The sequence below is a fragment of the Magallana gigas genome, chromosome 4, assembly GCF_963853765.1.
Source record: "Magallana gigas chromosome 4, xbMagGiga1.1, whole genome shotgun sequence".
NCBI lineage: Eukaryota > Metazoa > Mollusca > Bivalvia > Ostreida > Ostreidae > Magallana > Magallana gigas.
The window spans coordinates 18,152,104-18,179,243 of record NC_088856.1 but is presented as its reverse complement, the minus strand read 5'-3'; the positions used below and the strand labels follow the sequence as shown (position 1 = coordinate 18,179,243).

At 34.4% G+C, this 27,140-nt stretch overlaps 1 protein-coding gene across 13 annotated transcripts; it reads left to right on the top strand.

Annotated features, from left to right (window-relative positions):
- The first annotated feature begins 462 nt into the window (after positions 1–462).
- On the top strand, positions 463–27,140 carry LOC105335452 (zinc finger CCCH domain-containing protein 13). 13 transcript variants are annotated; one of them, XM_011439303.4, is made up of 23 exons: positions 463–614; positions 1,304–1,356; positions 2,207–2,232; positions 6,449–6,463; positions 7,364–7,673; positions 8,080–8,275; positions 8,725–8,802; positions 9,107–9,592; positions 10,327–10,853; positions 11,080–11,180; positions 11,578–11,589; positions 18,057–18,254; positions 18,481–18,553; positions 18,976–19,207; positions 19,762–19,849; positions 20,149–20,310; positions 20,718–20,862; positions 21,280–21,309; positions 22,201–22,254; positions 22,768–23,043; positions 24,414–25,339; positions 25,968–26,054; positions 26,362–27,140. In XM_011439303.4, the coding sequence occupies exons 1-23, from the start codon at positions 604–606 to the stop codon at positions 26,416–26,418; spliced, it is 4,143 nt and encodes a 1,380-aa protein (XP_011437605.3). In that variant the 5' UTR covers positions 463–603; the 3' UTR covers positions 26,419–27,140. The 13 variants fall into 13 exon arrangements, with proteins under 13 accessions (XP_011437605.3, XP_034304544.2, XP_034304540.2 ...); XM_034448653.2 differs by lacking the exon at positions 6,449–6,463 and adding an exon at positions 2,787–2,828 and having other exon boundaries at positions 9,107–9,205; XM_034448649.2 differs by lacking the exon at positions 6,449–6,463 and adding an exon at positions 2,787–2,828 and having other exon boundaries at positions 22,768–23,004.

Genomic DNA, 27,140 nt, shown 5'->3' with positions numbered 1-27,140 from the left:
CTAACCCTGCCCCATCCCCTTCTGATTTTTTGTTACGGCGATAATATTATAGAAATGTGTGGATTTTCGAGCTTTGTCTTATAATTAATAATTAGAGCTGAATGATAATTCACAATTAGAGAATATGGACTCCCAGATTTGACCTCACTGGGCATACTGAGTAAATAAGTAAATCGATGCACTCTTTTTGACTCAAGGGCGCGGAAAGGCAATGCATGTGCATGTATATGTCTCTAAAGCACATACAACTATATCATGTGTCTATGACTAAATTAATTATTTAATTCTAGCCTGTGCCCGTGTTAGCTTATGATTTAAATTCATGAAATAACTATATCAGTATCTAAATGAAAATAGCAAAAACTTGAGTGTATATATGCGTCTCGAAAAAATATCCCCCCCCCCTTCCGTCTACCTTCGTGTTTTTCCGTATATCATCGGAGAATTGCATTCGGAACGCGGATAACGAGTCTGCGCATGTCAGTAAACACGAATTCCTGGCGACAAAATAAACTAACCAAGAATGGCAAGGTGTTTTGAAGAAAAGAAAATAGGAGGATAGCAGCAATGTGACACGGGATTTATACCAAACATTAACTAAATATGAATTACGGGTAAATATTTAGTTATAAATTGTGGAAGCAGTTTACTGTCGACATTTTCTCTATTTGAAGTGGTGACCCAATGTCTGACACTGACAGCACTGTGGTCAACACATGCACATGTTTTTAAAAGACGCGTGGTTAATGTTCACTCAATGGGACTTTCCTTTTATATTTTGTTTAATAAAATGAAGGCAGTCTTTTTTACACGCTATCTATTATTTTGTAAATGATTGCACAAACCATTATTATCATTTATGACATAAAACATGGAATGTAGGCCTTTGCTTCATTTTTACTGTGAAACAGCATATGCCTCTAAATTTCAATCAAAAATGCCTGAAATGTGTTAAGCAAGGGTAAAATAATATACCCTTTCCATGTATACTTGTGTATTCACATTAAGAGAGGGTGTGTATATATTTCCCATGTCAAACATTCAACAGTTTATTTGCCTATGTTTGTACAGCATATGATATTCTATTTTGAGAAGTGGACAGGCATGTTGAAGGCTATGCCTGTCCATCTCCCAGAGATGAAGGTTTTGCCTGTCCACTTGTCGAAAAAGAATATACACCGCATACAGCAGTGCATGTGCAGTTGTGATTAAAATTATAAAGATCAAAATTGATAAATGCAAAGACTTTCAACTGTCTTTGACTCTTCTTTTTTCAATGCTGTATCATTAATTTTAATTACAGGTTGTTAAACTTCAAGGCTCAAAGCGGCAAACCTGGAATATTTTTTACAAATGGTATGTACAAGTGACACTTTCCACCTCTCTCTCTCTCTCTCTCTCTCTCTCTCTCTCTCTCTCTCTCTCTCTCTCTCTCTCTCTCACATACACTTAAAAAAGGAGAAAGTTAAGACTCCAATCACAGTTGAGAGCCTAACCAACTAAACAGTTCACCAATCTATTGATAATGGTGAAATTTCTTTGAGGAAGATATGGCTTCTGTATACAGGAGATTAAGCATTAATAATAGGTCTGTGGTGCCCTTAGATGTTCAAGGGTGCACACTTGTTACACTGAAGAAATTTACTGGTCTCTGTCTTGACCTGAAAAGGTGGGGTAACATATTGAACCTCCTTTGTGCAAAACTAGAATATGTGAATTAAATATCAGATTAATTAATTATGTTCATGCATTTTGTGCAAACAACCACCCGTCACTGTTACCTTTTGGATGTTATAGTGAACCCTTTGGACTAGATCCAATAGAGCTGTGACAAAATTTCATTGCTGGGGAAAAAGGCAATCTGTTCTTTCTGAAAGTTGTAAAAGATTTCTTAAGAAATTGGAGATGTCAATATAGAAATTAGAAAATTCATCTGGCTAGTAGATAGGTATTAGAGACAATTACATGTACTTGTATTCCGACGATGAAATATGTATTTATGCAATGTGCAGCTTCTGTTACAGTACCAGATAAAAAATGTTATATAAATAATATATTGTATATAATTCATAGGTTTTCATTCATATGTATTTATTCTATCTATCTCTATATAATCACACAAAAAATTCATGACCATGATTGATTCTGTCATTTATTATATTGTTTACTCATATAAGTAATAATGATTAATTTTTATCTCCTTCAGAACAATCTAGGAAAACAGCTAAGAAGGTAAGCACTAAGTCAATGAACAATTACCGGTATACATGTATTTTACAATTGATTTTTCATTAAAAATATTTTGTCATAGCTAGGTGTTTCTATGAAAATTATTCCATATATATGGGTTAATTATCACAGATTGTCTATAGGTAAATATTTGTGGTAATTATTGCTACCCATCAGGATATCTAGGAAGCTAATCCTAAATTCATATACAAAAATTGATCAAACTTGAATTGAGAATATTTGGAATGGCTACCTGGTAGTTTCCATTGTCACTGACTCACTATAACTTAATTGGCTTTTTAATGAACTTATCAGTACCACAGCTGCTGAATATACTTTCATTGATCAAACCTTGACAAACGTGTGCAATCACGCATATTTAAAATACACCATATTCCCATGGAGGTTACCAGGTCTATATGAAGTCTTACACTCTTGTTCACCTTCCCAACTATTTATGCTTTTGATGTGTATATGAAAAATAATTTTGATATGTGGAAAATTCGTGATAGCCTGTTGGTCTTTTGTTTGAAGATTATACGTACTCTAAATTGCAGGAACATTCTTTGCGAGTGAAGTCAGCACCCAGTCATTCAGTTGTATGTTAATGTCCATCAGATGTGTATTTTCCTGCTGTCTGAAAACTTTGCAATTCTGTATATGCTGTGCATGCATGTTCTTCCTAAAACTCTCTATGTCACACCTAATTAATAATATTCATGTATCATTGGGAGCTCTTGTTCATATTCATTGATTTTTGGAAAGATGTGAGTGTTTGGACTGACAAAGTTGTCTCTAAAAATTGAAGTAGAAGGAAGAAATAAAGAAGTATAAGATGGTCATGGGGTCTACCTTAATGCTAGATTATGTTTGAAATGCAACAAAAGCCGGGTAATTAAGGCATTATAAGCGGGGGAATTCCCCGCTGCTCCCCCCCCCCCCCCCCCCCCCCCCCCAGGTCTTAGAGACAACCCTGCGAACTGAATATATGGGTAAAAACTGTCTATTATGAATCTTTTACTGGTTTGTTTACATCTACATACTAGTCATTAATTAAAGAGATCTATCTGGAAGATGTAAGAATATTTACATATATTCAAGTGTCTTTATCTGTGATAGCACTTCAAATCGATTTTGAAATGTACAAGTCAATAAAATTGAATAAATTCATATGACATATTTTTTTTTTTTTTTTTTTTTTTTTTTTTTTTTTTTATTTGCAGTTTTTCATTTTATAATACACTGTACATATAACACATTCATACACACATACATACAAGTCATGATCTCATAATTTTTGAAAACTATTCAAGTTGATACAATTTTGCATAAACTGAAATGAATAAAGCTCTTGAAGTTAAATATTAAGAAAAAGATTTTTCCATTCAAACCATCTATCATTATGTTTATCATAAGAAGAGTTTCTTATAGCAACACATTTTTCTATTTCATATCTAAAGTTTAAGTGACATAGTAGACCTGCAAATATTGGAACTTTTTTGTTGTACAGACATTGAAAAATATATTGTTTAGTATACAGGATCAAAAAGTTGATGACTAAGTTAGAATTAGAAGGAGGAGTCTCTCCAAATAATATGTTATACTCATTAAAGCCAACTCTTTTTGAAACAGCATGATATATATGCATACTTAAACTACTCCATAAATCTAAAGCAAAGGAACAGGATGTGAATACATGTTCAATAGTTTCAACTTCATTATTACAAAAAGAACATATATCATTATCAACTATTTTTATCTTTTTTAGATACGATTTTACAGGAAGAATTCTATGTAGAGTTCTATATTGTAGCCACTGTACAGTAGTATCTGTTGTAACTTTGAAACATACTTTGAAAATATCCTGTAAAATTAGTTCGGAGTAGCCTCTCATGACAATTTTTGAATTCCATCGAATGATTGAGTTTGGAATAATACATTGGACATTTGTATTGATTAAATTATAAATAGGTTTAGTGCATTTCTTGTACAAAAGTAATTCAACACAGTAAAAGGGTAGAAAAGGACCAACAAAATTGACATAGTTCTCCTTTGAAAAATTTGAGCCTTTAACAAACTTTCGAACAGCACTAATTATGCTGTTATATTGCATAAAACATACTTTATTCAAATGAAATCTTTTTTCAATTTCAGATTTTGATAAAAATGACCCATCATCATGTAAAAAGTCTTTAACAATTTTTACACCTTTTTTGTACCATTCTTTATAAAACATAGACTTCTTCTCTACTTTGATGTTTGAGTTATGCCATATTGGAGAAAATATTATATTATTGTTAGAATCAGAAATTTGGTTAGAGTGTACGTTCATAACATTAAGCCAAGCATCAAAGACATCTCTCCAAAATATATTATTGCATTGTTCTATAAGTTTTTTAATAAAATTATCACCAAACTCTAAAAAACCAACCCCTATGTCACCAAAGATAGCTTTAAAAATGCTCATCCATGATTGTCCCCCTTGCACCACTCTTTTGATCCAAGAACATTTAAGCGAAATTATAAAATTTTTAAAATTTAACATTTTCAAACCTCCAGTGCAAAAGTTTTGGGTCACAATTGAACGTTTGACTTTGTCACACTTGGATTTCCAAACAAATCTAAAAAACTCATTATTCAAAAATGTAATTGTATCTTTCTTAGGATTCGGTAGGGAAATGAGTAAATGGTTTAATTTAGGTACAATAAGACTCTTAAGTACTGTAATTCTTCCAATGGGAGTAAGAATTCTTCTTTCCCATTGTTGAATCAAAGCAATAATTTTGGGAATTTGAATGTCATAATTTAAATCTGGAATTTTTTCTAAGTCCACTGAAAAATGAATACCTAATAGTACAAATTCAGTGGCCCCCCAATCTAGTTTCCATCTAGAATGATGGAAAACTTCAGAAGAGAATTTTTTTGATCCAAACCATACAATTTTAGTTTTTGAGCTATTAACTTGCAGACCAGAAATTTTTGAGAATAATTCTAAAGTTTCAAGAGCATTAAACAAGGATGAAGCTGAACCATCAAGGATAAGTGACGTATCATCAGCATATTGGGAAATTTTGTGTTCCCTATCATAGACAAAAATACCTCTTATATCCTTATTTTGTTTTATAAGTATAGCTAAGATTTCTGCACAGAGAATAAAAAGATATGGGGCTACGGGATCACCCTGACGACAACCTCTCTGTATTTCAAACTGCTGCGATAGAAAGCCGCTTTGAAGGATTGAAGCTTTAAAATTTGTATTTAAAATTTTTACCCATTTTATAATATTGTTTCCAAATCCAAAAAAGTGCAGCACCTTATAAAGAAAAGACCATGATACCGAGTCAAAAGCCTTTTCAAAATCAATAAGCATAAGTAAACCAGGCAAATTATTAATTTCTGTGTAAGACATTAGATCATATATAAATCTAGTGTTTTCTCCAATATATCTGCCCTGTATGAAACCTGTTTGTGTATTTGAAATAAGTAGGTCTAAAGTGGATTTTATTCTATAACTGATGCATCCAGATATTAGCTTGTATAAAACATTAAGTAAAGTAATAGGTCTCCAGTTTTTTAAAAATTGCCTGGGTTTATCCCCTTTTGGCAGACATGATATGATTCCTAGTCTCTGGGACACTGGCAACTGACCATGCACAAAGATATGATTAATAGCGCTTGTAATGTATATTTTTAGATCATTCCAGAAAAATTTATAAAATTCAGCTGAAAAACCATCACTCCCTGGAGACTTGTTATTTTTCATACCCTTTAAAACATTTAAAATTTCTCTCTCACTAATATCTCTATCTAGAAAGTCAGCTGTTATATTGTCTAGTTTTGGTATGTCTAAAGGCTGGACAACAGACTGTATATCTATATCTACAAGTTCATATGACATATTGTTGGGCGCAAGGAGGGTTTGCATGATTAAAAGAAAATGAAAATCACATAAATATGTCAATATTCTAATATTTAATGATAAATCATGCAATTTCGAAAATTATATAAATACAAGTAATAAGGAATCATTCTTTGAATATTACGAGGCGATAATTTTGGTCGGGCATGATCAAATGAATGTGATCACACCCTGACCAAAAGTATCACCTGATAATACTTAAAGAATGATTCCTTATTCCTTAATTAAAAATACAGCCAAGATGTTTTATGATAAGAAGAGTAAACTTTTTAATTTTCTTTTACCTTCACAATTTTTAAGGTCTCATCCAAACCAGTAAGTGGGATATGTTTGTGAATCCACCCCAATTTTACTTGGTCCCTAATGCTCAAAATTCAATACATGTACTAAACACCAATAATGGATGAAACCACAACAGTGTCATTTAATCTGCTCTCATAATGATAACTAGCATTAAGTGCATGAATGGTGAATTTGATCTCATGTAATGTGTGTACGGTAAAAAATTGAAAAGAAATTGGGATCGGGAAGAAAGTCTTGCATGAACTTCTCATCCATCAAAGCATGAGGTGTGTTGTGGTTTTCAAAATCAAAACCAATTGTTTTAATAATGAAAGATCAAATTCATTTTAATATGCATTGATTATTTGCATAATTTTTAGTTCCGGTATATGGATTTATGTATATCATATCAATTTGCATCAGTTTTGTCGGAAAAGTTGAAATGTGTTGGGTAAAACTATGAATTTAAAAGCTTGATTTATTTTACACTACACAGATGCCAAATTCTTATATTTTTTGCCTGTCTCTGAAGCATTGTTACCTGCTATTACAATGATAACACTGCATGATAATCTGTTGCCTGGATCTGTGGAAATTCACATGCTTAGTCAGCAGTGAAAATAGCATGATCACTGCTTTTTTATTGTTGAATGACAAATGTTATTTTAAACTGTAATGTGCATGCTTTTTTCATCATCATAAATGATGTCATGAACTTCTAACATACAGGTATATATATCAATCAGTTTGACTGCATGGGCATCTCAACAAAAACCAGTTTCTTAAAGTTTTGTTCTCTCTATAAACACATGCAATTGTTTTTGTAGATGCTTGCTTTTTTATATGATTTATTTGGCATATAAACATATTTTTCTGAAAGACAAGATGAACTTTTTTGACAGTCTTTAAATTTTTTTTTTTTAAATGTTGTAGGTTGATTATAAAACAAGGAAACAGCCATTTGAACTGCGCCACCATCCCAAGAATTATGACCGAGTAGAACCAGAAGTGGACAACGTCCTCAAACCTCTCCCTGACGATAAACAACAGGAACCGGAGAAGCCGAAAAAGCCCGTCAAAAACTTCATTCAGAAGAACCGAGAAAAAATCGTCAGAGGCAAGAAGGGAAAGGACGATGATAAGAATGGGACAGTGACCTTGACCCAGGATCAGCTCAATGCCATCTTGGCGTCAGTCGGGAAGGTTGCGACAGGGGAGGAGGACGAACTGAAGATATCTTTTGGTAAGCTTGGGGAGACTTTATTGATTCTGTAGTTTGACCGGAAATTTGGGAACTAATTTATGTGTGGGGGGAAAAAAATAGAGAATTTTAAAAAGATTTTCTTGCTGTATTTTATTATTTTGCAATCAATTTAAAATACTGTTGACATATTATATTAAGGATGTGCAATATTTGGTCAAATTTATTTTTTCAACAAGTGAGCATAGATTTAATTTCGCATCTATGAACATCTGCATGACATTTATATGTGTACTTGCTGCCAAATGTAATAAGTTAACAGTAAGCTAAGCATGGCTATAAATTAAAAAAAAAACCCAGCTAGGAAGTGTTCATTTCCAATGATTATCCATGATGTCAAATAGGAAAATGATGTGTGGTTTTATTTGTTTTGATTTTGTTTTTTAAGATTCAAAGCATCATGAAGTGTTGATAGAATCGCCAAGGAGGAAGGATTATGACGACGAAACAGAAAAACACCACAGAGATCGCTCAGAGAAAGAAAACGGTCATTCCAAGTCCCGCAAAGACCGCCGAAAGAAGGAGGATGACAGTATTTATGCTCTGATGGGAGGAGATTCAACCAATAGATCCAAGAAAGACAGGTACATAATGTTTGTAGAATGGAACTAGCTTTAACTCTCACTGCATGTCCTTTGTTAATCACCAACAAAGTAACATCTCCAACAAATTTGATTTCATTTTTTAAAAAGCCTTAGTTACTCAAATAATTTGTTTAACCAGTCTTGATTAAACCAAACTATACCTTATTATTATTTGATTTCATTTTGAAAGTCATATTTAAGTGATTTCTTTAACCTGTCTTGATTTAACAAGACCACACTTTGTTATTGGGACTTTTTATATTTAATGATTTTAATGCATGATACCTAAAACACTATTTTCTGATCCAATGATAACCCAGTAATTTTTCAATGTACAGTTGTCCCTACACTGTAATCATTAACCTTTTACACTGAGTAGACTGTTTTGATGCACACTTATTGTTTATCGGCTTGATTGAGTAGTTTGTGTTGACAAATTTTGCACACAGAGAGAAGAGAGTAGAGCGAGATTCCTCAGATGAACGAGATTACCGTCACAGAAGGTCTCGAGATAGCTCACGAGAACGGTATACAGTGCTTGGTTTTTGCAATTAGACAGGTTTTGTGTACATGTGCTGCTTTTTATGTCCAAATTGTTTTAAATAAAATTGTCTGTATAAAAGGCATTTATAATATGTTGTGTTGGAAATAAATTTTAAGTTCAATTAATTTTCTGAATACAACATTTTCTGAATACATTTGTGTACAGTGTCTGCTATAGAAAAATTATTTTTAATGTTTATCACATATGTACCCCTTCTTAAGCTTCAGTGTTAGATGGTAACACTTACTTATTTCAATCTCTCCCTCATGTGAAAATACTGTTTGCAGAGATAGAAGAAGTGATCACGACCAATCAGAGGAAAGAAATCATCGACGAAACAAAAAAACAAGGGAAGACTCCGAGGACAGGGACCACTCTCGAGAAAGGTACAAACGCTCACACAACAGAGATCGTAATCATGGTCGCGAGCGGGACCGAAATCCCAGCTTCGACCCTGATTACGATCGTAAAAAGAAACAGGAAGACTCTACAGACAGAATTCTCAAGGACTTGCGCCTCAAGGCAGAGTCTCAGCTACAAAAGAGCCGTGAGAGTGACAAATTCAGGGAGGCGAAGGTCAAAGACAGTGAAACGAGGGACTCTAAAAAGTCTGAGCCCTCCACCAACCACCTCTCCCCTGACCCTAACATTGATCCTGTCTCACCACGAGAACTGGCTGGTATTCCAGTGACCTTGCCGTGGAAGCACATGACTAAGGCGGAGCGCAGGAGGTTAATGATTGCCAGGGAGAAGGTTATTGCAGAGGCAGAAAAGTAAGGCTGTTTCTGCAGCATCATACCACAGCCTTGTGTAGTTGCCTTGCTGTAGCACCTGTGTAGCACCTGTTGTCACTAGTATGCTGTGCAGTCTGTGTTTCTCTACTAGTTCCCTTACATCAGTGTGACAGTCATCAGTGTGGAGATTCGTCATTCTTCATAGATCATCCTTTGTCATAGCTGCAGACTTTATTTGCTAGAATTATCTATTTCTATTTCTTTGCATGTAACAAATAGCTATGCTATGTTCAAGCTCTTTCTGACTCTGTACACATTCTCATGGTAATTTTCCCCCTAAGCACTTTAGCTTCTTTTGTGCCTTTTTCTTCATTTCAGCATATTTATTTTTCTGTGTTTTTGGATATGGGCATGTTTTCTGATTTTTATCTTTCTGTATTTTTTTTACTACAGAGTCTGTGTTGTTTATTGGTGGAGGCACATCTTTGATCTCTATATATATATACACTGTACTGTACACAATATTTATACTTGTAGTTTTCACATGTGTAGCACTGCAGATATTTGGCTTGCTGTTTATTATTTCTTGTATTGATAATTATGAAATACGTCTATAATCTAACTCAAAACGGAATAGATAATTTTATTGGAACTATGCATGAAAGATTTTCAAAAGCTTAAAAACTTGATTAAATTGATGAGTGTTTGAGAAGTTATAAAAAAAAATTGTATTTTAAAAAGCGTTGAGCAATAAGTTTGAATTTTCATTGAAGGAAAAAGGAGGAGGATGGAAAATCAAGATGGAGAGAAATGGTGAAGGAAGAAACAGAGAAGTTACAGACAACAAAGAAAAGGGAAAGCAGACGCCGTAGTCCAAGCTACTCCCCTCCCAGATCTAGGGATGGTTCCCGAGATAGAAGGCGTAGTGGATCTCGAGATCGAAGAGAAAGGTCAAGGGACAGACGACATGACAGGAGATCTCCATCTTATGAAAGAAATGGGTCAAGGTCAAGAGACAGACGACGTAGGTCACACTCTGATGATCGCAGGGATTCACGCTCAAGGGAGAGGAGACATCATAGGGACTCGCACTCGAGAGAGAGGAGAAGCTCAAGGGAGAAGTCTCGAGATGACTCGGCTGACAGGTCAAGACACAGGTCACACAGAAGGTCACCTTCTCCGCCGACTCGACAGGAAGACAAGATCAGCAGTACCAGCGTCGCAACAGGTGCTAGCACACGGCCGCCAACTAATATGACACTAGCAGAGAAAAAGAAGCTGCAGTGGGATAGAGAAAGAGGTAACATACAGATATTGTCTTATTCTACATAGGATTTATGAAAACTAGTTAGGTTTTGAAAAGCTAATGAAAGCTTTACAATATTTTATTGATGTTCATGCTCTTTTCATAAGCGATATGGTTCACTGAAAAATTGATTGATTATAATAATATAATTATGATTTGATGCATATGTGTATAATTTTCTGCTTAGAGAATCTGATGATTGGAATTTATTCATTTACAGCTGAGTCACAGGTAGGATACACTCCGTGGGGAAGGCCCGGTGCAGGAGCACCCCTGAGGTCAAAGTCCGGGAAACTAGCAGCGGACTACAGAGCTAGACAGGTGTTTAAATGTTCTAATGGTCGTATGATGTACATGGACTGAATACGTACCTGTACCTATTAGGTGTTGGAATGATCTCAGAGTAGGGACGGAATATTGTTAATGTTGAGCAGTGGGGGGTATGCATTTAATATTTGTGTATTGATGAAGATGATTATCCCCCTTAAATTTTTTGACATTTTGGGCTGATTTTCTAAAAATTACCAGTAGATTGGCTAGTAGTTATAGTAGTCAAAATGATTACGAGAAACGAAAACAAGTGTAATTGGTTGGAAAATTATTGTCAAGCAATTCCGTAGTATATAATTATAAAAAAATAATCAATGATTTGTGAAAACATTTTTCTCCGCAACTTTTTGGAATTCTTTTTCACACACTTTTCTTATTATGATAATAGGTGGTCAACAAGGTAAAACTGATGCTGTAATTCTGTCTATAACCTATTAGTTTACAGCCTTAAAGAGCTTATAAATTGATGTGCCTCAGATTGGTTCAACTACAATCTCTCAAGCTTTTGCCTCTGTGTTTCTTTAAGTAACTAATAGGGGTTTTTTTCTGCACTCAGTGAATGATGTAGTAGTCATTTTGAAGTTAATACAGCATTGAAACTACTGCAAAGACATTTTTTACTTAACAATACAAAGCCTGGCGTGCCATTAGGTCTTTTGAGTGAGGTTCTTGATCAGTTTTTGTTTATTATCGTAGCATTTAGCCAGATACCGAACATTACACATTGCGATGGAAACAATTGAAATGCAATCATTAAAACCCTACTTTGACATTGTAGAAACGGACAAAAAAGCTCTTATTTAGAATAAACTTTTGAAAAACTCTTGTATGTGTCAAGGTTGTTAATCATAGTCAGTAAAAAAACAAGCATCCTTATAGAACACGAATGTTATAATTTAAAGAAATGAAAAATATGAGTTTGCACAAATCACAAGATATTCATAATGTTACTTGTATTTGAATGTTCACTTTTTAGACAATTTTTAGACAGATTCAGCCTTTAGAAGATTTATTGTACCGTATTATTTTGTTCGTGTACTTTCAGTATGAGAATTTTTCTTTCGGAGTAGTTTTACATGCTGTGGTTTTGTAGGAGAGAGCCTACATGTATATATACATGTATTGGTATATCCTTCTAATCAGGAGGTTTCATCTTGCTCAATAATAAGTCATGTACGTGGTTCAATAAGATGGACTGTCAGTTGTCTTGGTTGTACATTCATATCACTTATTTATATATCAAACATTCACTTATTTATATTATGCACCTTCATCGTTGTTTTGCATAATTTATTCATATTTTTTTATTTTTATAATTATATCTAAATTTTTCTATGGTATATACATGTAGTAAGTTTTATATGGCCTCTTTTTCGTTCTTAGAAATGTCTCTGCAATTGCATTCAGTGACTAAAAAAGCTCGAGGTATAGGAAACAAAAAAAATGTTCCGAAAAATTTGTTTTTCAACTTAGATAATAGGGAAGGAATGTTATTAAACGTTCGGGAAACTGTTTTGTCTTGATGCAAATGCTTTGCTGTCTGCCATTATTGGTAGAGAATATTGTTATTTGACATTTATGAGACTATCATAGGAGAAAAACCATGTATTTAATGTTCTTTATTCTTGAATATCTTTGTGAAGGTTTTGGCTTCATATTGATTTGAGGGGCTGTCTGTGATAGTCATGGGATATTGAAGAATATCATTTCTTTTGAGCTTCTCCTATAAGTCATAAATATTCCCTCCAACATTCGAGATAAAGAACTTTATTTGTGTTTTATTTTAGATGCTTTATGTGATTTCTCATTATTTTCGGTGTTTATATGCATTGGGATTGTTGCAGTGCATGAGTATTGATAGCCAGAGTTCAGTATCACTGGATTTATTTTGTACATCTTTTTATATATAAGCTTGTCAGTTGTGTTTGGTGTTCTTGTAAACCTTCAGTATTAGAAGAACATCATGAAATCCATTTTTTAATTGTTATTTATTAGAAAAAAATCCAATATGAAAGTAAATAAATAAAATTTGCTACCTTTTAATACGTTGTTATGTGTCATTTTTTGGACAGTAGTTGAACTCTGGCTATCATTTTTATGAGTGCATCAAGATAGTTTGTTTAGTACCTTAATCATCCTTTAAAAATTAGTGTACAAGTAAGGATATAGAAGAATAGTGATAGCCAGGGGTCAATGTCTGTGTCAAGAGAACTTTTAAATTTGAAAGGAATATTATGAATGGACTGTACTGGCAACATGATACTGTGGAATAACTTAAATTTCGCGGGGGCCAATTTTTGTGGGTTTTAGTTTCTGTACTCATTCGTGGGGAAGTAATGCATGGATGCGACAGTTATTAGTTTCAGTAGAAATATACTGTAGAAGCAGAAATATTCATTGAGGATTTAATTTTGTTATTGTTGTTGGTAGTATTTATCAACGAAATTAAATCCATAACAAATTTTTAACCCAATTCATAAATACGGAGTTGATATGTAACACATTTTAGACTAAATCAAATCCCAACAAATTTGTTTTTGGTTTAAAAACAACGAAATTTTAACCCAACGAATATTTTTGCTTCTACAGTAACACTCTCCAAATTTGTTTTCATCGAGGATGTAAATGAATTCTAGTTATTCCATGGTAGCTGCATATTTATGGATGCAGATAACGAAGAAATATAATTCAAAGTGATTTCTCCATCACGACATTAGTTTTGACTCCCTTAATATAAGATTCTTCAACAGTTGTATGAAAAAAGTAAGCAATACTGTGCTTTATCGTAATGGAAGGTAGCCCTGAAGTTAATCTATCAATGTGTATAGTTACATTCTTTGATATACAATGGGCTGGCATCGCATCATTATATTGGATTTTCTGAAATACACTCAATTCATGCAGTGCTCCTGCAAAGTATCATTTAAATTATGAAAGAGTATTGAAATAGTAAACATTAAATAATTAACTCTCATGGCAGGTTTTGACTTGGTGATCAATATCCAAGATCTCTCTTGATAATTCCAACATGTATTACAGATACTGTTTTCTATAATCTACAAGTCACAATTAGCAATTTTGCATTTATTTTCCACATATGTGTAGTGCATGGTCTTTGAAGTATGAAATGTTTGCCAGCACAATCATATCTGCTACTTGGAACATTCCCCCTGTGGAAAGAGATCGTGCCTGTATTACACAGTTTAATTAATAGATATTATTGATTGCTTTATCACACAAAAGCCAATTAACCTATTAATTTGAGGGTTGCTCTTTGTGTAGTTTTAAGTATGAAGACTCTCTAAAGTACCTGAAACATGTAGGTTGAAAGTATTTGAATAGAAATGCTGGAGACATTTTGATAGGCATACACAATATGCACTTTCTTTTTTAGCTCACCTGAGCTGAAAGCTCAAGTGAGCTATTCTGATCACATTTTGTCCGTCGTCCGTCTGTCCGTCCGTCTGTCTGTCCGTCTGTCCGTCTGTCCGTCTGTAAACTTTTTACATTTTGAACTTCTTCTCTAAAACCGCTTATCCAATTTCAACCAAATTTGGCACAAAGCATCCTTATGGGAGGGCGAATATAAATTGCAGAAATAAAAGTTTGATCTGTATTCAAAGCGGAGAAAACCTTGAAACTGTAGAAAAAGGGGGGTGCATTTTTAAAAATCTTCTTCTCAAGAACCACCGGAGCAAATTCAATCTAGTTTAGCATAAATTATCCTTATGGGAAGGAAAATATAAATTGCAAAAATTAAGTGGTAATTCTGTTTCAAATCTGAGTTATTACGAAAATAATAATAAAGGAAAGGCGTGTTTCAATCAGTTTAATAGCTTCGGGTTCGGCATCCGGTAAAATAATTCTATACTTTCTAAAACAAGGTTCTTTGTTTAAAGCAGCCATGACATTATACGAAAAAGGGTCGATCTGACTATGATGAATTTGCTTGTTGTGCAACAGTTCGCGTATGAAGGGAAATTTTGAAACATACAAAATATATTGGTGCCGATTTTGTGAAGTAAATTGAGGCTAAATATTTCAATGCGTTGACAGTTTTCACACATGACGTTGGTGTTAGCTTGTTCTGATTTTCGTTTCGTTCTCATTATGCTTTGTAACCTGGAAACTATCGTCTGTATTTCGTGATTTTTACGTATCAAATCAAACAGAGACTTCGGTAAATCAAACAGTTAACTGTTTACCTGCGCAAATTAAGCAAAATCGGATGTAGGGGTACTGAAATACAATTCATTCTATCGGTAATTCGGCATTATCTTTTGCGTAATGGTACATGTAGATTAATGCAATAGGTTTTGTTGAGATGCTCGGCATTTTCTCGAGTTTATTCAGTTTAAATAGAGTTTGATATCGCTGACGGAAATATGTAGGTATATACATGTATATATATGATTCATTTCGAAAAAATAAATTGTGTTCTTTATTTGTTATACATGTAGTGCATGTTTCTTGTGTTTAATTGTTTACAACTTCTATTTACCAACCATATTTGAGTGTTAAGTTTCGAATTATAAGGAAGATACAGAGATTTGCTCACAATTCTATGTTTGTACACAGATCTTAAAAACTAAAGCTTTAAAAGGTAAAAAATTTGTCAATATTTATTATGAAAATTTTCGAAGTCTGTTCTTCCAGAAACCAACTTTAACAACTTATTGTATTGTAAACTTAACCTTTTTAGCTCACCTGAGGGTGGGGCCACAATTGGGGGTCGAAGTTTAACAAATGAATATATAGAGTAAATCTTTAAAAATCTTCTCCTCAGAAACTAATCAGCCAGGAAAGCTGAAACTTGTGTGAAAGCATCATCAGGTAATGTAGATACAAATTTGTGAAAATCATGATCCCCGGAGGTAGGGTGGGGCCACAATGAAGGATCGAAGTTTTACATAGGAATATATATAGAATAAATCTTTAAAAATCTTCTTCTCAGAAACTAATCGGCCAGGAAAGCTGACACTTGTGTGGAAGGGTCCTCAGGTAGTGTAGATTCAAAGTTGTGAAAATCATGACCCCCGGGGTACAGTGGGGCCACAATGGGGGATCGAAGTTTAACATAGGAATATATAGAGAAATCTTTAAAAATCTTCTTCTCAGAAACTAATCAGCCAGGAAAGCTGAAACTTGTGTGAAAGCATCCTCAGGTAGTGTAGATTCATAGTTGTGAAAATCATGACCCCCGGGGATAGGGTGGGGCCACAATGGGGGGGTCGATGTTTTACATAGGAATAAACAGAGTAAATCTTTAAAAATCTTCTTCTCAGAAACTAATCAGCCAGGAAAGCTGAATCTTATGTGAAAGCATCCTCAGGTAGTGTAGATTCATAGTTGTGAAAATCATGATCCCCAGGGGTAGGGTGGGGCCACAATGGGGGGGGGGGGTCAAAGTTTAACAAAGGAATATATAGGGTAAATCTTTAAAAATCTTCTTCTCAGAAACTAATTAGCCAGGAAAGCTGAAACTTCTTCGGAAGCATCCTCAGGTAGTGTTGATTCAAAGTTGTGAAAATAATAACCCCTGGGGGTACGGTGGGGCCACAAGAGGGGGTCGAAGTTTAACATATGATTATATAGAGTAAATCTTTAAAAATCTTCTTCTCAGAAACTAATCAGCCAGGAAAGCTGAAACTTGTGTAGAAGCATCATCAGGTAGTGTAGATTCAAATTTGTGAAAATCATAACCCTGGGGGTAGGTTTGGGCCACAATGGGAGGTCGATGTTTTACATAGGAATAAACAGAGTAAATCTTTAAAAATCCTCTTCTCAGAAACTAATCAGCCAGGAAAGCTGAAACTTGTGTGAAAGCATCCTCAGGTAGTGTAGATTCATAGTTGTGAAAATCATGATCCCCACGGGTAGGGTGGGGCCACAATGGGGGGTCAAAGTTTAACAAAGGAATATATAGGGTAAATCTTTAAAAATCTTCTCAGAAACTAATCAGCCAGATGTTTCTTTATAATTGTTAAGACTTTGGCCCCAGGACAATTCTTTGGCCTCCCGAGAAGGTTCAGAGTTTGATGTACGTTTATATCTAATATATAAACTATTGTTAAGGATCTTTTTGAGAACTGCAATACTCAACATATGATATGACTATAAAATCATCTTGTTAGAAAAGCGACTAATGATTATAAACATAAGAATATCCAGGGGAAAATGGATTTTATTTATACAGGATCTACATGTATTATTGTACATTGTCCAGATAGTTTGTATTATGACTCCATTAAGCTGATTTTATCATACCTATTGTTCCTCAGGTGAGCGATGTGGCCCATGGGCCTCTTGTTTTTTATTCATTTTAGTTGAACTTGTTTTTGGTTCCTAGATGTTTACATACATTTTACAAATATAAGAATTACACTGGTGTTTCTTGCCATAAAAGAAGCTTGCATGTATTCTTTGCCACATATACAAGTACCAGGTATTAGCTTTTCATTCAAAACTTCTACGCCATAAAGAATTTGCATCAATACAATGCAGTTTACCAGTTGTACAAAAAAACCCTTCAAGGCAATATCAGAACATTCTAACAAATTGCTGCAGAAAATATGCTTTTACATTAATATTTTTTGTTGTTGACACATACCATTTTTGTATAAAATCATGTTGCATGTACATGTACCACTAAATTGTACACTTGGTCGTTTGTACTGTCAAAAGTCTTAGCTACAAAAAAAACAGTGCTTCAATTTCGTTTTTATTGATATTTGTGAAAATTTTAGAAAATATTTTAAATAAGTACCGGTACATTAATACAGAAGTTGAATAACATAGATCAGTTTATTAAAGATAATTCTGATATTATTAAACATGTAGTAGAAATCATTGGTTTTCATTAAACAGGAAAATTATCCAGATACAATTAATGAAGAATTGGACACCATCAATCAAAATAGTTCCCAGAATGCATCTGAGGCCACCAAAACAAGACGGGAGAGAAAAGAGAGTCAGAGGGAGGAGATCCAGAGGAATGAACAGCTCGCTCCAAGTCAGTCCAATCGTAATGTCCCAGCAGCCATGAGAAGTTCTTTCGTTTTCGGGGTCAGTAGGAAAGTGTATTTGGGTAGTTTCTAAGATCTTTTATAATAGATTTTAAATGCTTACATGTGTTTTGTCAACTGCATATATTATTTATTATTAATGATGTTAATGGTTTGGTAGGTTTCTTGTATTTTTTCCCCCAAATATTAATAGCATTTAAAGGTGATTGCTTGAATGTAAGTTACATGTATCAATCAGCTATATGTACATGTATTATGTATTTCAGCAAATTGCTCCAGATTCTGATAGATTTGAGAATACTAAAGAACAGGAGCGCCAACAATGGCTGAAAGATCTTGGTAAGTACCTGGTGGGCATTGAACATGTAAAAGTGGGGAAAAAATTGTTCCTTAGATCAGTGATCAATAAATTATCTTTGCATTATCAGGGTTGTCTCTAAAAATTGAAGTAGAAGGGAGAAATAAAAAAGTAGAAGGGGTTCTGGGGGTCTAGCTTATAGCTAGATTGTGTTTGAAATGCAATAATAGCCGGGTAATTACGTCACTTTAGGCACAGAAATTCTTAGAGACAACCCTGCATTATATATGACAACTGAGATGGACTAGGCACACATTTAACCCTGAAATGTTTGATTAGCAAGTGTTTACAAAGAATTTTCTGAGACTGGAAATGTCATTGTAATTTTTTGTTATCACAAGCAATTATATTGTTGTAATAATCTAACCTGTCTTCTAAACTCTTGTACATTCTTCAATTACAGAAAGGCAAAGAGAGGAAAAGCGTGAACAACAGATCAAAGACTACGAGAACACGTTGAAGGGGACCAACACCTGGGCGGACAAGTTCAGCAATGATTACAGACCTGCCCGGCTACCCGAGCAGCCCCCAGAGTCCGTCCGCCGGGATGATGTGGGGGGCGGGGTGGAGGCGGCCCGTATCAGCAGTGCCCCGGTCAATGTGGGACAGTCACAGGACGACGACGACGAAGACAAGTATGTAAAACTGACAGTTACCTCCCCTCAACGTATTGTACATAATTCAGCAACAGTTTATGTTCATCAGGGATTTAAGCAGGTGAAGGGCTTTATAAAATGAATGAAGTACACACAAGTCCAAATTGCAGGTTGAAGTAACAGTTGATTCTTATTTTAAATAGTTCACATTATAAACACACCAATAAGCTGGTCTAAATGTTTTTATCTGAATTTTGAAGAAGGGGCCTAAACAGTAACTAATAGTTGTCTTTAGGGATTTAATTTATTGGTAATATGTGTTCATAATACTATTGTTCATATAAATACATTTATCTTTATTCTTTTTTTACCCAGTATCTATGTACAACTTCAATTATCATTGCCGAAAAGTATTTTTGCTCGCACAATAAAGCATAAATTTGAAATGTTTTTGTATATTGCAATAGACTTTGATTGTGAGTTTAATGATAAACAAGAGGTTTGAAAGGACATATGAAAATTATCTTTGGTAAAATGGATATTTCATGTACAGATGAATTTATGATCTGAATTGTTTTTGTCACTAATTATAGAACTTACATCCGCGGCCAGAATGTTTACATGGATCCAGTCACAAAGAAAGAGTTGGAGGACAAGAGACTGAGGCAGTTAGAGCATCAGGTACACCATTGTTGTAGTTTTTTTTGTGTGACATTCTCATTAAAGTATCTCTTTGGTTTAATAGAATTGGAAATAATCCTCAATTTAAGTTCTTAATTGAAAAAGAATATTTATCCATCAGTGATCAATGAGTGTGTAAGATAGAATATAAAATTCAGAGCTTATGTTTATACCAAATGAAAATATAATTTTTGTTTTATGTAAATTTTGGAGAGGTTTCTAGATGTGTACCAGTAATATCTAAATGTAAGCAAAAAAAAGAACTTTTTGAACATATTTCTATTTGGCGTTTTTTATAGAAAGCTGTAATGGAGCAGGTTCAAGAGAAACAAAGACAAAAACAACTGGAGCGTGAACGCAAGATGGCAGAGGATGCTGAGGAGGAGCGCAAGCTTCAGGCGGAGCGTGACCGCCTCCAGAGACAGTTTGAAGTGGACCAGAGCAAGCTCAAAGTCAGAGAGGTAAGGCCAGGCAGAATTCTTACTGTTAAAAAAAATCATTCAATGGAGAGTGTATTTGTAGTTTTGGGGTTAATTTTTAGAAGAAAAAAATTTGTAATGTCATAAATTCATACCAGGGACTCATTAAATATCAGTAAATTCTAGTAATCTTCATAACAGTAAATGTATTCATGGATTTTGGGTATATTTATTTTGAAGAATAAACACCCCCCCCCCCCCCCAAAAAAAAAAAATGAAAAATGAAAAAAAAAACCAAGATAACTGTGGCATTAAGTATATAACCTTTGGTCTGATATCAATAAGTGCCATTTTAAATGTGTTCATAACCTATCGTTTAATATTACATATATCTAGAATGCTGATTGGTTTGTGATCAAGAAAATAATATGATTTGATTTGTTCATCAGATGAAGAGACAGGAAGAGGTAGAGAGGCTGAAGGCGGCCATGGATGAGGCGCATGAGAAGGCCATGAGGGAGAAATACTCACGCAAAATGCAGCACCTGGAGCAGGGCGGCCATGACACCACCCAACTGAAGGCCCACCTGGCAGGTAATTATAAAGGAGTGTAGTTCTTGGGCTGTAGTGATACATGTAGTTGACAGGTATTCCTCAGTGAGAAATATGATGGACCAAGAGGCCAAATAGTATTCCATGCAAGATATATACATGTTTTTGTATTTTGCAACTGTTTGTTGATTTAAATTTGTACTTGAAGAATGTATTGTAATTTAAGGACACAAAGATTTTCAGAGTAATAAGTTACTCTTTTAGAGAAAAATTCAGAACTTGTTATTTTTGTTTTGAAAGTATTTAAAGGCTGTATTTTGTTATCCCTTGGCTAGAAAGTTTTTTAACACTCACTCAGAAATCTTAAATCCAGAAATGTATTTTTCTTAAATAAACAATTGATAAGTGATTTGAGTCATTAACAATACTAAGTTGGAATTTGAATGATGTTCGTTCCAGCTGTTCTGGGTGGAGAATCTACAGAGAGAGGTATAGAGTCTGCATGGCTGGCACATATACATATATCTGCATGATATTTATTACAAAATTCTTAAATCATTTTTATATTCATATGTATACACGTAGAAACATTTAAACTATAATAATAGAGATTTTCAAGTTATAGCATTTAATTAGATTTTGAGTCACTGTTTTGTTCATTTGAAAATAGTGATTGAATTGACTGGAGAGTTGACGACTGGTAGTCACACTAATGCATGCTTGATAGAACTGAGGGGTCATATAGACTGGTTATGCTGTGTGTTAGTGCCCCGTCCCAGAAATGAGTCAATTATAAATACATTTTTACAGATTCATATATTAGATGTATATATTATACTCTTTACCTACTAATCTCTGGAATCACATTAAAACTATTTATTTTTGGCCCCATGCATAGTTATAGATATGCTTATGTCAATAACATTGGAATTAACAAATGGAAATGTTAAAACATAATTTGGTCCCATGCTTAGTTAGAGATATTGCGTATGATGTTAACATTGCAGATTGATGAGTAGATAGATTTATAGTCATGCTGATGTTGGCCATGTGCATGTGATGTGCATGCTGTTTTGTTTACATGTGTACATGACTTGTACATTTATTTATTTATTTTTTGTCTCATTGAACTTCATGTTTGTATTTTGTAATCTTTGAGCATCACTAAGGCTTGAAGTGTTTTCAGATTCAAAGATTTATTAGTGAAATTCATACATACAAATTTGCTTTATATGGATATCTTGATTGAGTTCATAGTCAACCAAAAACAAGGTGTTGTTAAAAAAAATTTAATGCTCCAGATTTTATATGGTACTAGATTTTTATGAAAAAATCTAAAACTTATTATGCTGTAACATGTGGACCCATTATTTGTTCTAGAGGCTCCAACAAATCGGCAAGGTCATGAGACACTACGGAATACACAATCTATAGGTATACGCTGCATGGTTTGTTATGATTTCACCCTATGAGCTGAAAGCACTCTCTGTTTACCGTTTCAACCAGTTGAGGACACTGCATGCAAAACAAAGTTTTTACAAAGAAAAAAAAATTCAAGATCACAATTTAATCATATTTTTCAGTTTCTCCTAATAAATGAACTTTGCATGGAAGGCCAGGTTTATTGAAATAATTTTCATGATTGGTTTATTTTGAGCCAACTTTTCTGGAGACAATGCTGAAATCTCAATTATATCTTTCACTTACTCTGTACTTTCTGTCATATCTTGCTTAATCCTTGAAGTTTCAAATCTTAAGCCTTCCCCATTTGTTAAAAGAGAAATTGTGTGTGCAGCTTCACTATAATCCCTTTTTGACTCCCATAACCATGCACCCGCCCGAAAGCAGAATTCTCCGCAGTCAATTAAAGTATGCCTAGCAATTTATAAGTATGATGAATAAATGTGTTAATGTTGTAGCGTTGATTAAAATTTTATACTTTTCCAGCAAAAATCACTCCAAGAGGGGGCGAATTTAGAGACCCAAGAGGAGACCCGACCCATATCGTACCCTCTCAGGTCCCCGGCTTAGACCTAGAGTTGTCCCCCCGCCTGTTGGGACCCCCAACGGCTCAGTATACACAGAAGGACTCGTACCATGAACCTCACTACACAGAGAACCGGGTGCTGACCCCCAACAAGTACAGGCACCACGGCCACACTGCAGAGTTCGGCACTCAAACTGGTATGAAAGTTGGTGATGAGGTGGACACTGACAGAGATGGTGTGTATAGATTACTCATCTGCATGTTGTTTTCTCTGACCAAAACAAAGGCTTTTCTGTGTCCATTTTTATTCCAAAATTTTCTATACTTGAGTCTTCTTTTTCTTTTACATTATTATTCATCTCTGTCAGAAGTTATTTTTTTTCCCCTCCTAAGTTTTTTTTTCAGTTAGCCTTTATTGCATGAAATTTATTGGAGTGTAAATTTATTGCAATAATTATGAAACATTGGCAAAAAGTTTTAAGTTTGCTGATGTTGAAAACAACATGCAAATAGGAAAAGTGTACGTAGCACAAGGGTTTTGCTTGAAATATAGATTAAAAGAGAGAGGTGTTAATGCATGACTTTTAGAAATTTCTGTTTTGTGTTTGTGTGGATGAACAGTAAAACTCATTTTTACAATTCTTGAGGCTTGATATAACACATAACAGATACAGAGAAATTTTATAGGCCCTAGCATCATTCTAGACAGTTTCTAAGACTTGTAAAAAATTTAAGCAGTCAGATAATTATAACAAACTTTTTTTGATGGGAATTTTGAGCATATGTAGTATGAATTGAATTTGTCTAGATAGAGGTGGGGAAAAGCACAAAAAATTTATGTATTTTATCAAGAATTTCCTGTAAGTCTTTATGAATACCCGGTATAGATATACATGTACCGGTATATATTTTTAAAACGCTAGGTGTTTACTAGTAATAGTTAAGAAAAATTCAATTTCTCTTTGCAATGAATGAGCTTCACTGTATTCAAGTAGTGCTTTCTGTGTTATTTCTCTTTTCTTTATCAAAGAGCTTGCACTCTCAATACTGTTATTTAGCATGAACATTCAAACCTGTCTTAATTGTCTTAAAAAGTGATCTATTTGGCCATTTTCATACCATATGGATGATTTTAAAAAAAGAAAGCTGACTTGTTGTGGTTAATTTGATCTGTTAAATTATAATTCATTTAAAAAGAAAACCCTACTAGTACTTTGAAGTGAAGAAATAAGTTTAAGAACATGGCTATTTGTCTGAATTTTTCATTGAAAAGGGCAGACTAAGTGTAGTTTTTTCATGCACAAGTAATATTCCACAAGTAATGAAGTGTGCAGGTGTTTATGTATTTGTTTTTTGTGTATAAAACTGCCACTGGTTAAAATAACACATATAATATACATGTTTGAATTCATCTATCTGGATTTGTAGAAGCAAGATAAATAAAATTCTTTATTAAAATCATAATTAAAATGAATGCATCCAGTGTTGAAACATAAATGTTAATTAATATATTTTTCAAATTTTATTTATAAATTTTTTCCTCTTAAAATGCTCAATAATGAATATTAGTGACACAAAATCATGTCCATATATCTTGTCATTTTAGAGGGGCCTGGGGTTCCCATAGAAACCAAGAGGGAGGTCACAGACGCGGGCATAATGTACAAGTTTGTAAACAACAAAAGAGTCAGAGTCAAGAGTGCTCCCAAAGAGGAGCTACAGAAAAACCGGGAACCGCCGGAAAATCCAAAGAAGAGAAAGGCCGAGAAAAACAAAGGGAAGAAACTCTGGAACTACCAGAACAAGGCACTGAAAAAGCCCGTAAAGCAGTCGGAGAGAGACCCACTGTATGAGAAGAAGAAAGAGGAGAGTAGGATTCGTCGACAACATCGGGAACAGCAACTAAGGGAAATGGTGGAGAAAAATCGGGACATTATACCCACGGAGAGGCACACCAGGACCCCGGGACACTCCCGAGATCACTCCCCCGTGTCTGATGGAGGCCGCACACCACGGAGCACAATGAAAGAATACAGTGCTTACAGTGTGAGGAGGGCCAAGTCCCACTCACCCGACAGGAGTGAATCTAGAACAGCCACTAGAACAATCGAAAGGGCAGAGTCCCCCATAAACAGGAAGTCCCCTGTCAGCCATCATTCAATCTCCCCTGCACCCTCAGGGAGAAGATCTCCGCCTATTCCCGCACTGAGGTATAGGGGCTCTGACAGGAATTCCAACTATTTGCCCATAGACTATGATCCAGTGGGATTGGGAACTAGAATAGTGAGCAAGTATAACGATACTGATCCACTAGAAATCCCAGTGGGTAACAGTCAGTTTGTGGCATATCACAGAACGGTCGATATTCTGGACCCTGCAAAGGCCACCTCTCCCATGCCTCTCTCTCGAGAGGCAACCCAAGTGGCCAATGCAAGAAAAGCTTACATCAAGGGCATGAAGCCTGGTAACTATGGCAACAGGGTAGACAACTACCAGGACAGGATGAGGATGCCTAACGAACAGAGGCGAAAAGTAAGTAGTGTAGTTATGTGTAGGTACAATCTGTGAATTACTAAAAAAAAAGTTAACACATGTATATAGTTCTTTCTACTGTCACGGTGATAGTGTTTATACACATGCTCCCACTAGCACTAGCAATTGAGTTAATCCTTCAGCTCAGTCAGTAGGTTTGTATAGCGCCCAACAAAATAACCCATGTAAAGTAGAATGAAGAGTCACTTGTGAGATTTCTAAAGGATAGAAATCTCAAAAGAAAAGAGGGAGGAGTGTTATAGTGTGTGTAATGGGCTCAGTACTGCCACACTCCTACGAGCATTAGCTAATGTGTAAATCCTTTTAGCTCAGTCAGTAGAGCTTTAGTTTTAAACAAACTGAAGGGTCTTGTGTTTGAGTCCACATGTACTTGTGGTCATTCCCCTATTCTGATTAACTATATACATGTATATTATTTTATATTTAAATGTTGTTTATGTGTTGTAAGTCAGCTTGTGTTTTTAGGTAACAACTCTTAAATAAAAAAATTCATTAATTTCACTTGTATTGTGAATGAATAGTCCTTTCATACTGATGGAGAGTGGGGATGTTTGATATATGAGTTAAAGGTGAAGGCAGCATTATGATATTTACTGTCTGGTTTCAGGACCCCATCCTGGATCCCTCACTAGTCACAGATCATCCAACCCAGAGGCAGGATGCCATTTTACAACAACTCTCAACAATGAGGGAGGTCAGTGTCAATGCCCTTAATGTTCAACATTTACTGCATCCAGTCCTGATCAAGCAAAAAGGACTGTTCAATTTTTAATCAATTTGGAAAATCCTTGCGTGCAACAAAAGTTAAAATTGTCCAATACTGATTCATGGCCGCTGACACCTGTATAGTATATTTAGGAACAAGTTTTCATCAGTAGATACTCTACTAGGATTAATCAATGAGCTTTCAGAAGTCAGGGAGTCTTTGTTAATATTTTTTTCAAAGTACATAATTGGAAATATTATTATTTAATGCATTCATTTTTTTTTAAATTTAATAGAACTTAATGCAGAGACAGCGAGAACTCGAGACCTTCTCCCCTACAGATCTGGAATAGAGACACTTGTAACTGAATCCTCGTACAATGGACAATAGGACTAGAGTTTATACTTTTATACAGAATGTATTTATTGTGACTCCATTAAAGAAATATTCAGCCAAGTGTAAATGTTAAGTGTCTTAAAGAGAGGAAAATGCTCTTGCCAACTAGCTTTAACATTTAACTTTTGTTTCAAAATAATTTACCGTTAGCATTTTTTTTCAACAAATGCTTCTTTGTGCCAAATCTGAGAAACTGATCTATATCATTATTATTACACAATACTTTTACTTATGTACTTATATTTTGATATCAGAGAGTCTGAATATAGGTTAAACTTCTTGTGAAACTGGATTTCTGTATAGATAAGAATGCATTTAACTTTGTTTTTATTTTCCTGTATTGTGATTTTATTAAAATAACATGCACATCTGGAATGTAAAAATTTGATTTTTTGATATTTTTGAGTTAAGATGTTTTGTAACTATAAAACAAGGAGACAGGTGTAGATTTAAAGAAATGAGTCAAACAGATTCACACAGTTACAGATTTATGTATATATTTATTTATATATAACTGTGGATGAGAGACAATTAGAAGCATGATATTTTGTTATATTTAGTTGAGTTATATAAAGAATTTTTTTGTTAGATTTTTTTCTCCATTATTTGAGAAATGTCAGCTAATTTGTTTACATACTGTATAAAGGTATGATATTAAATTATTTCTCTACTAGATAA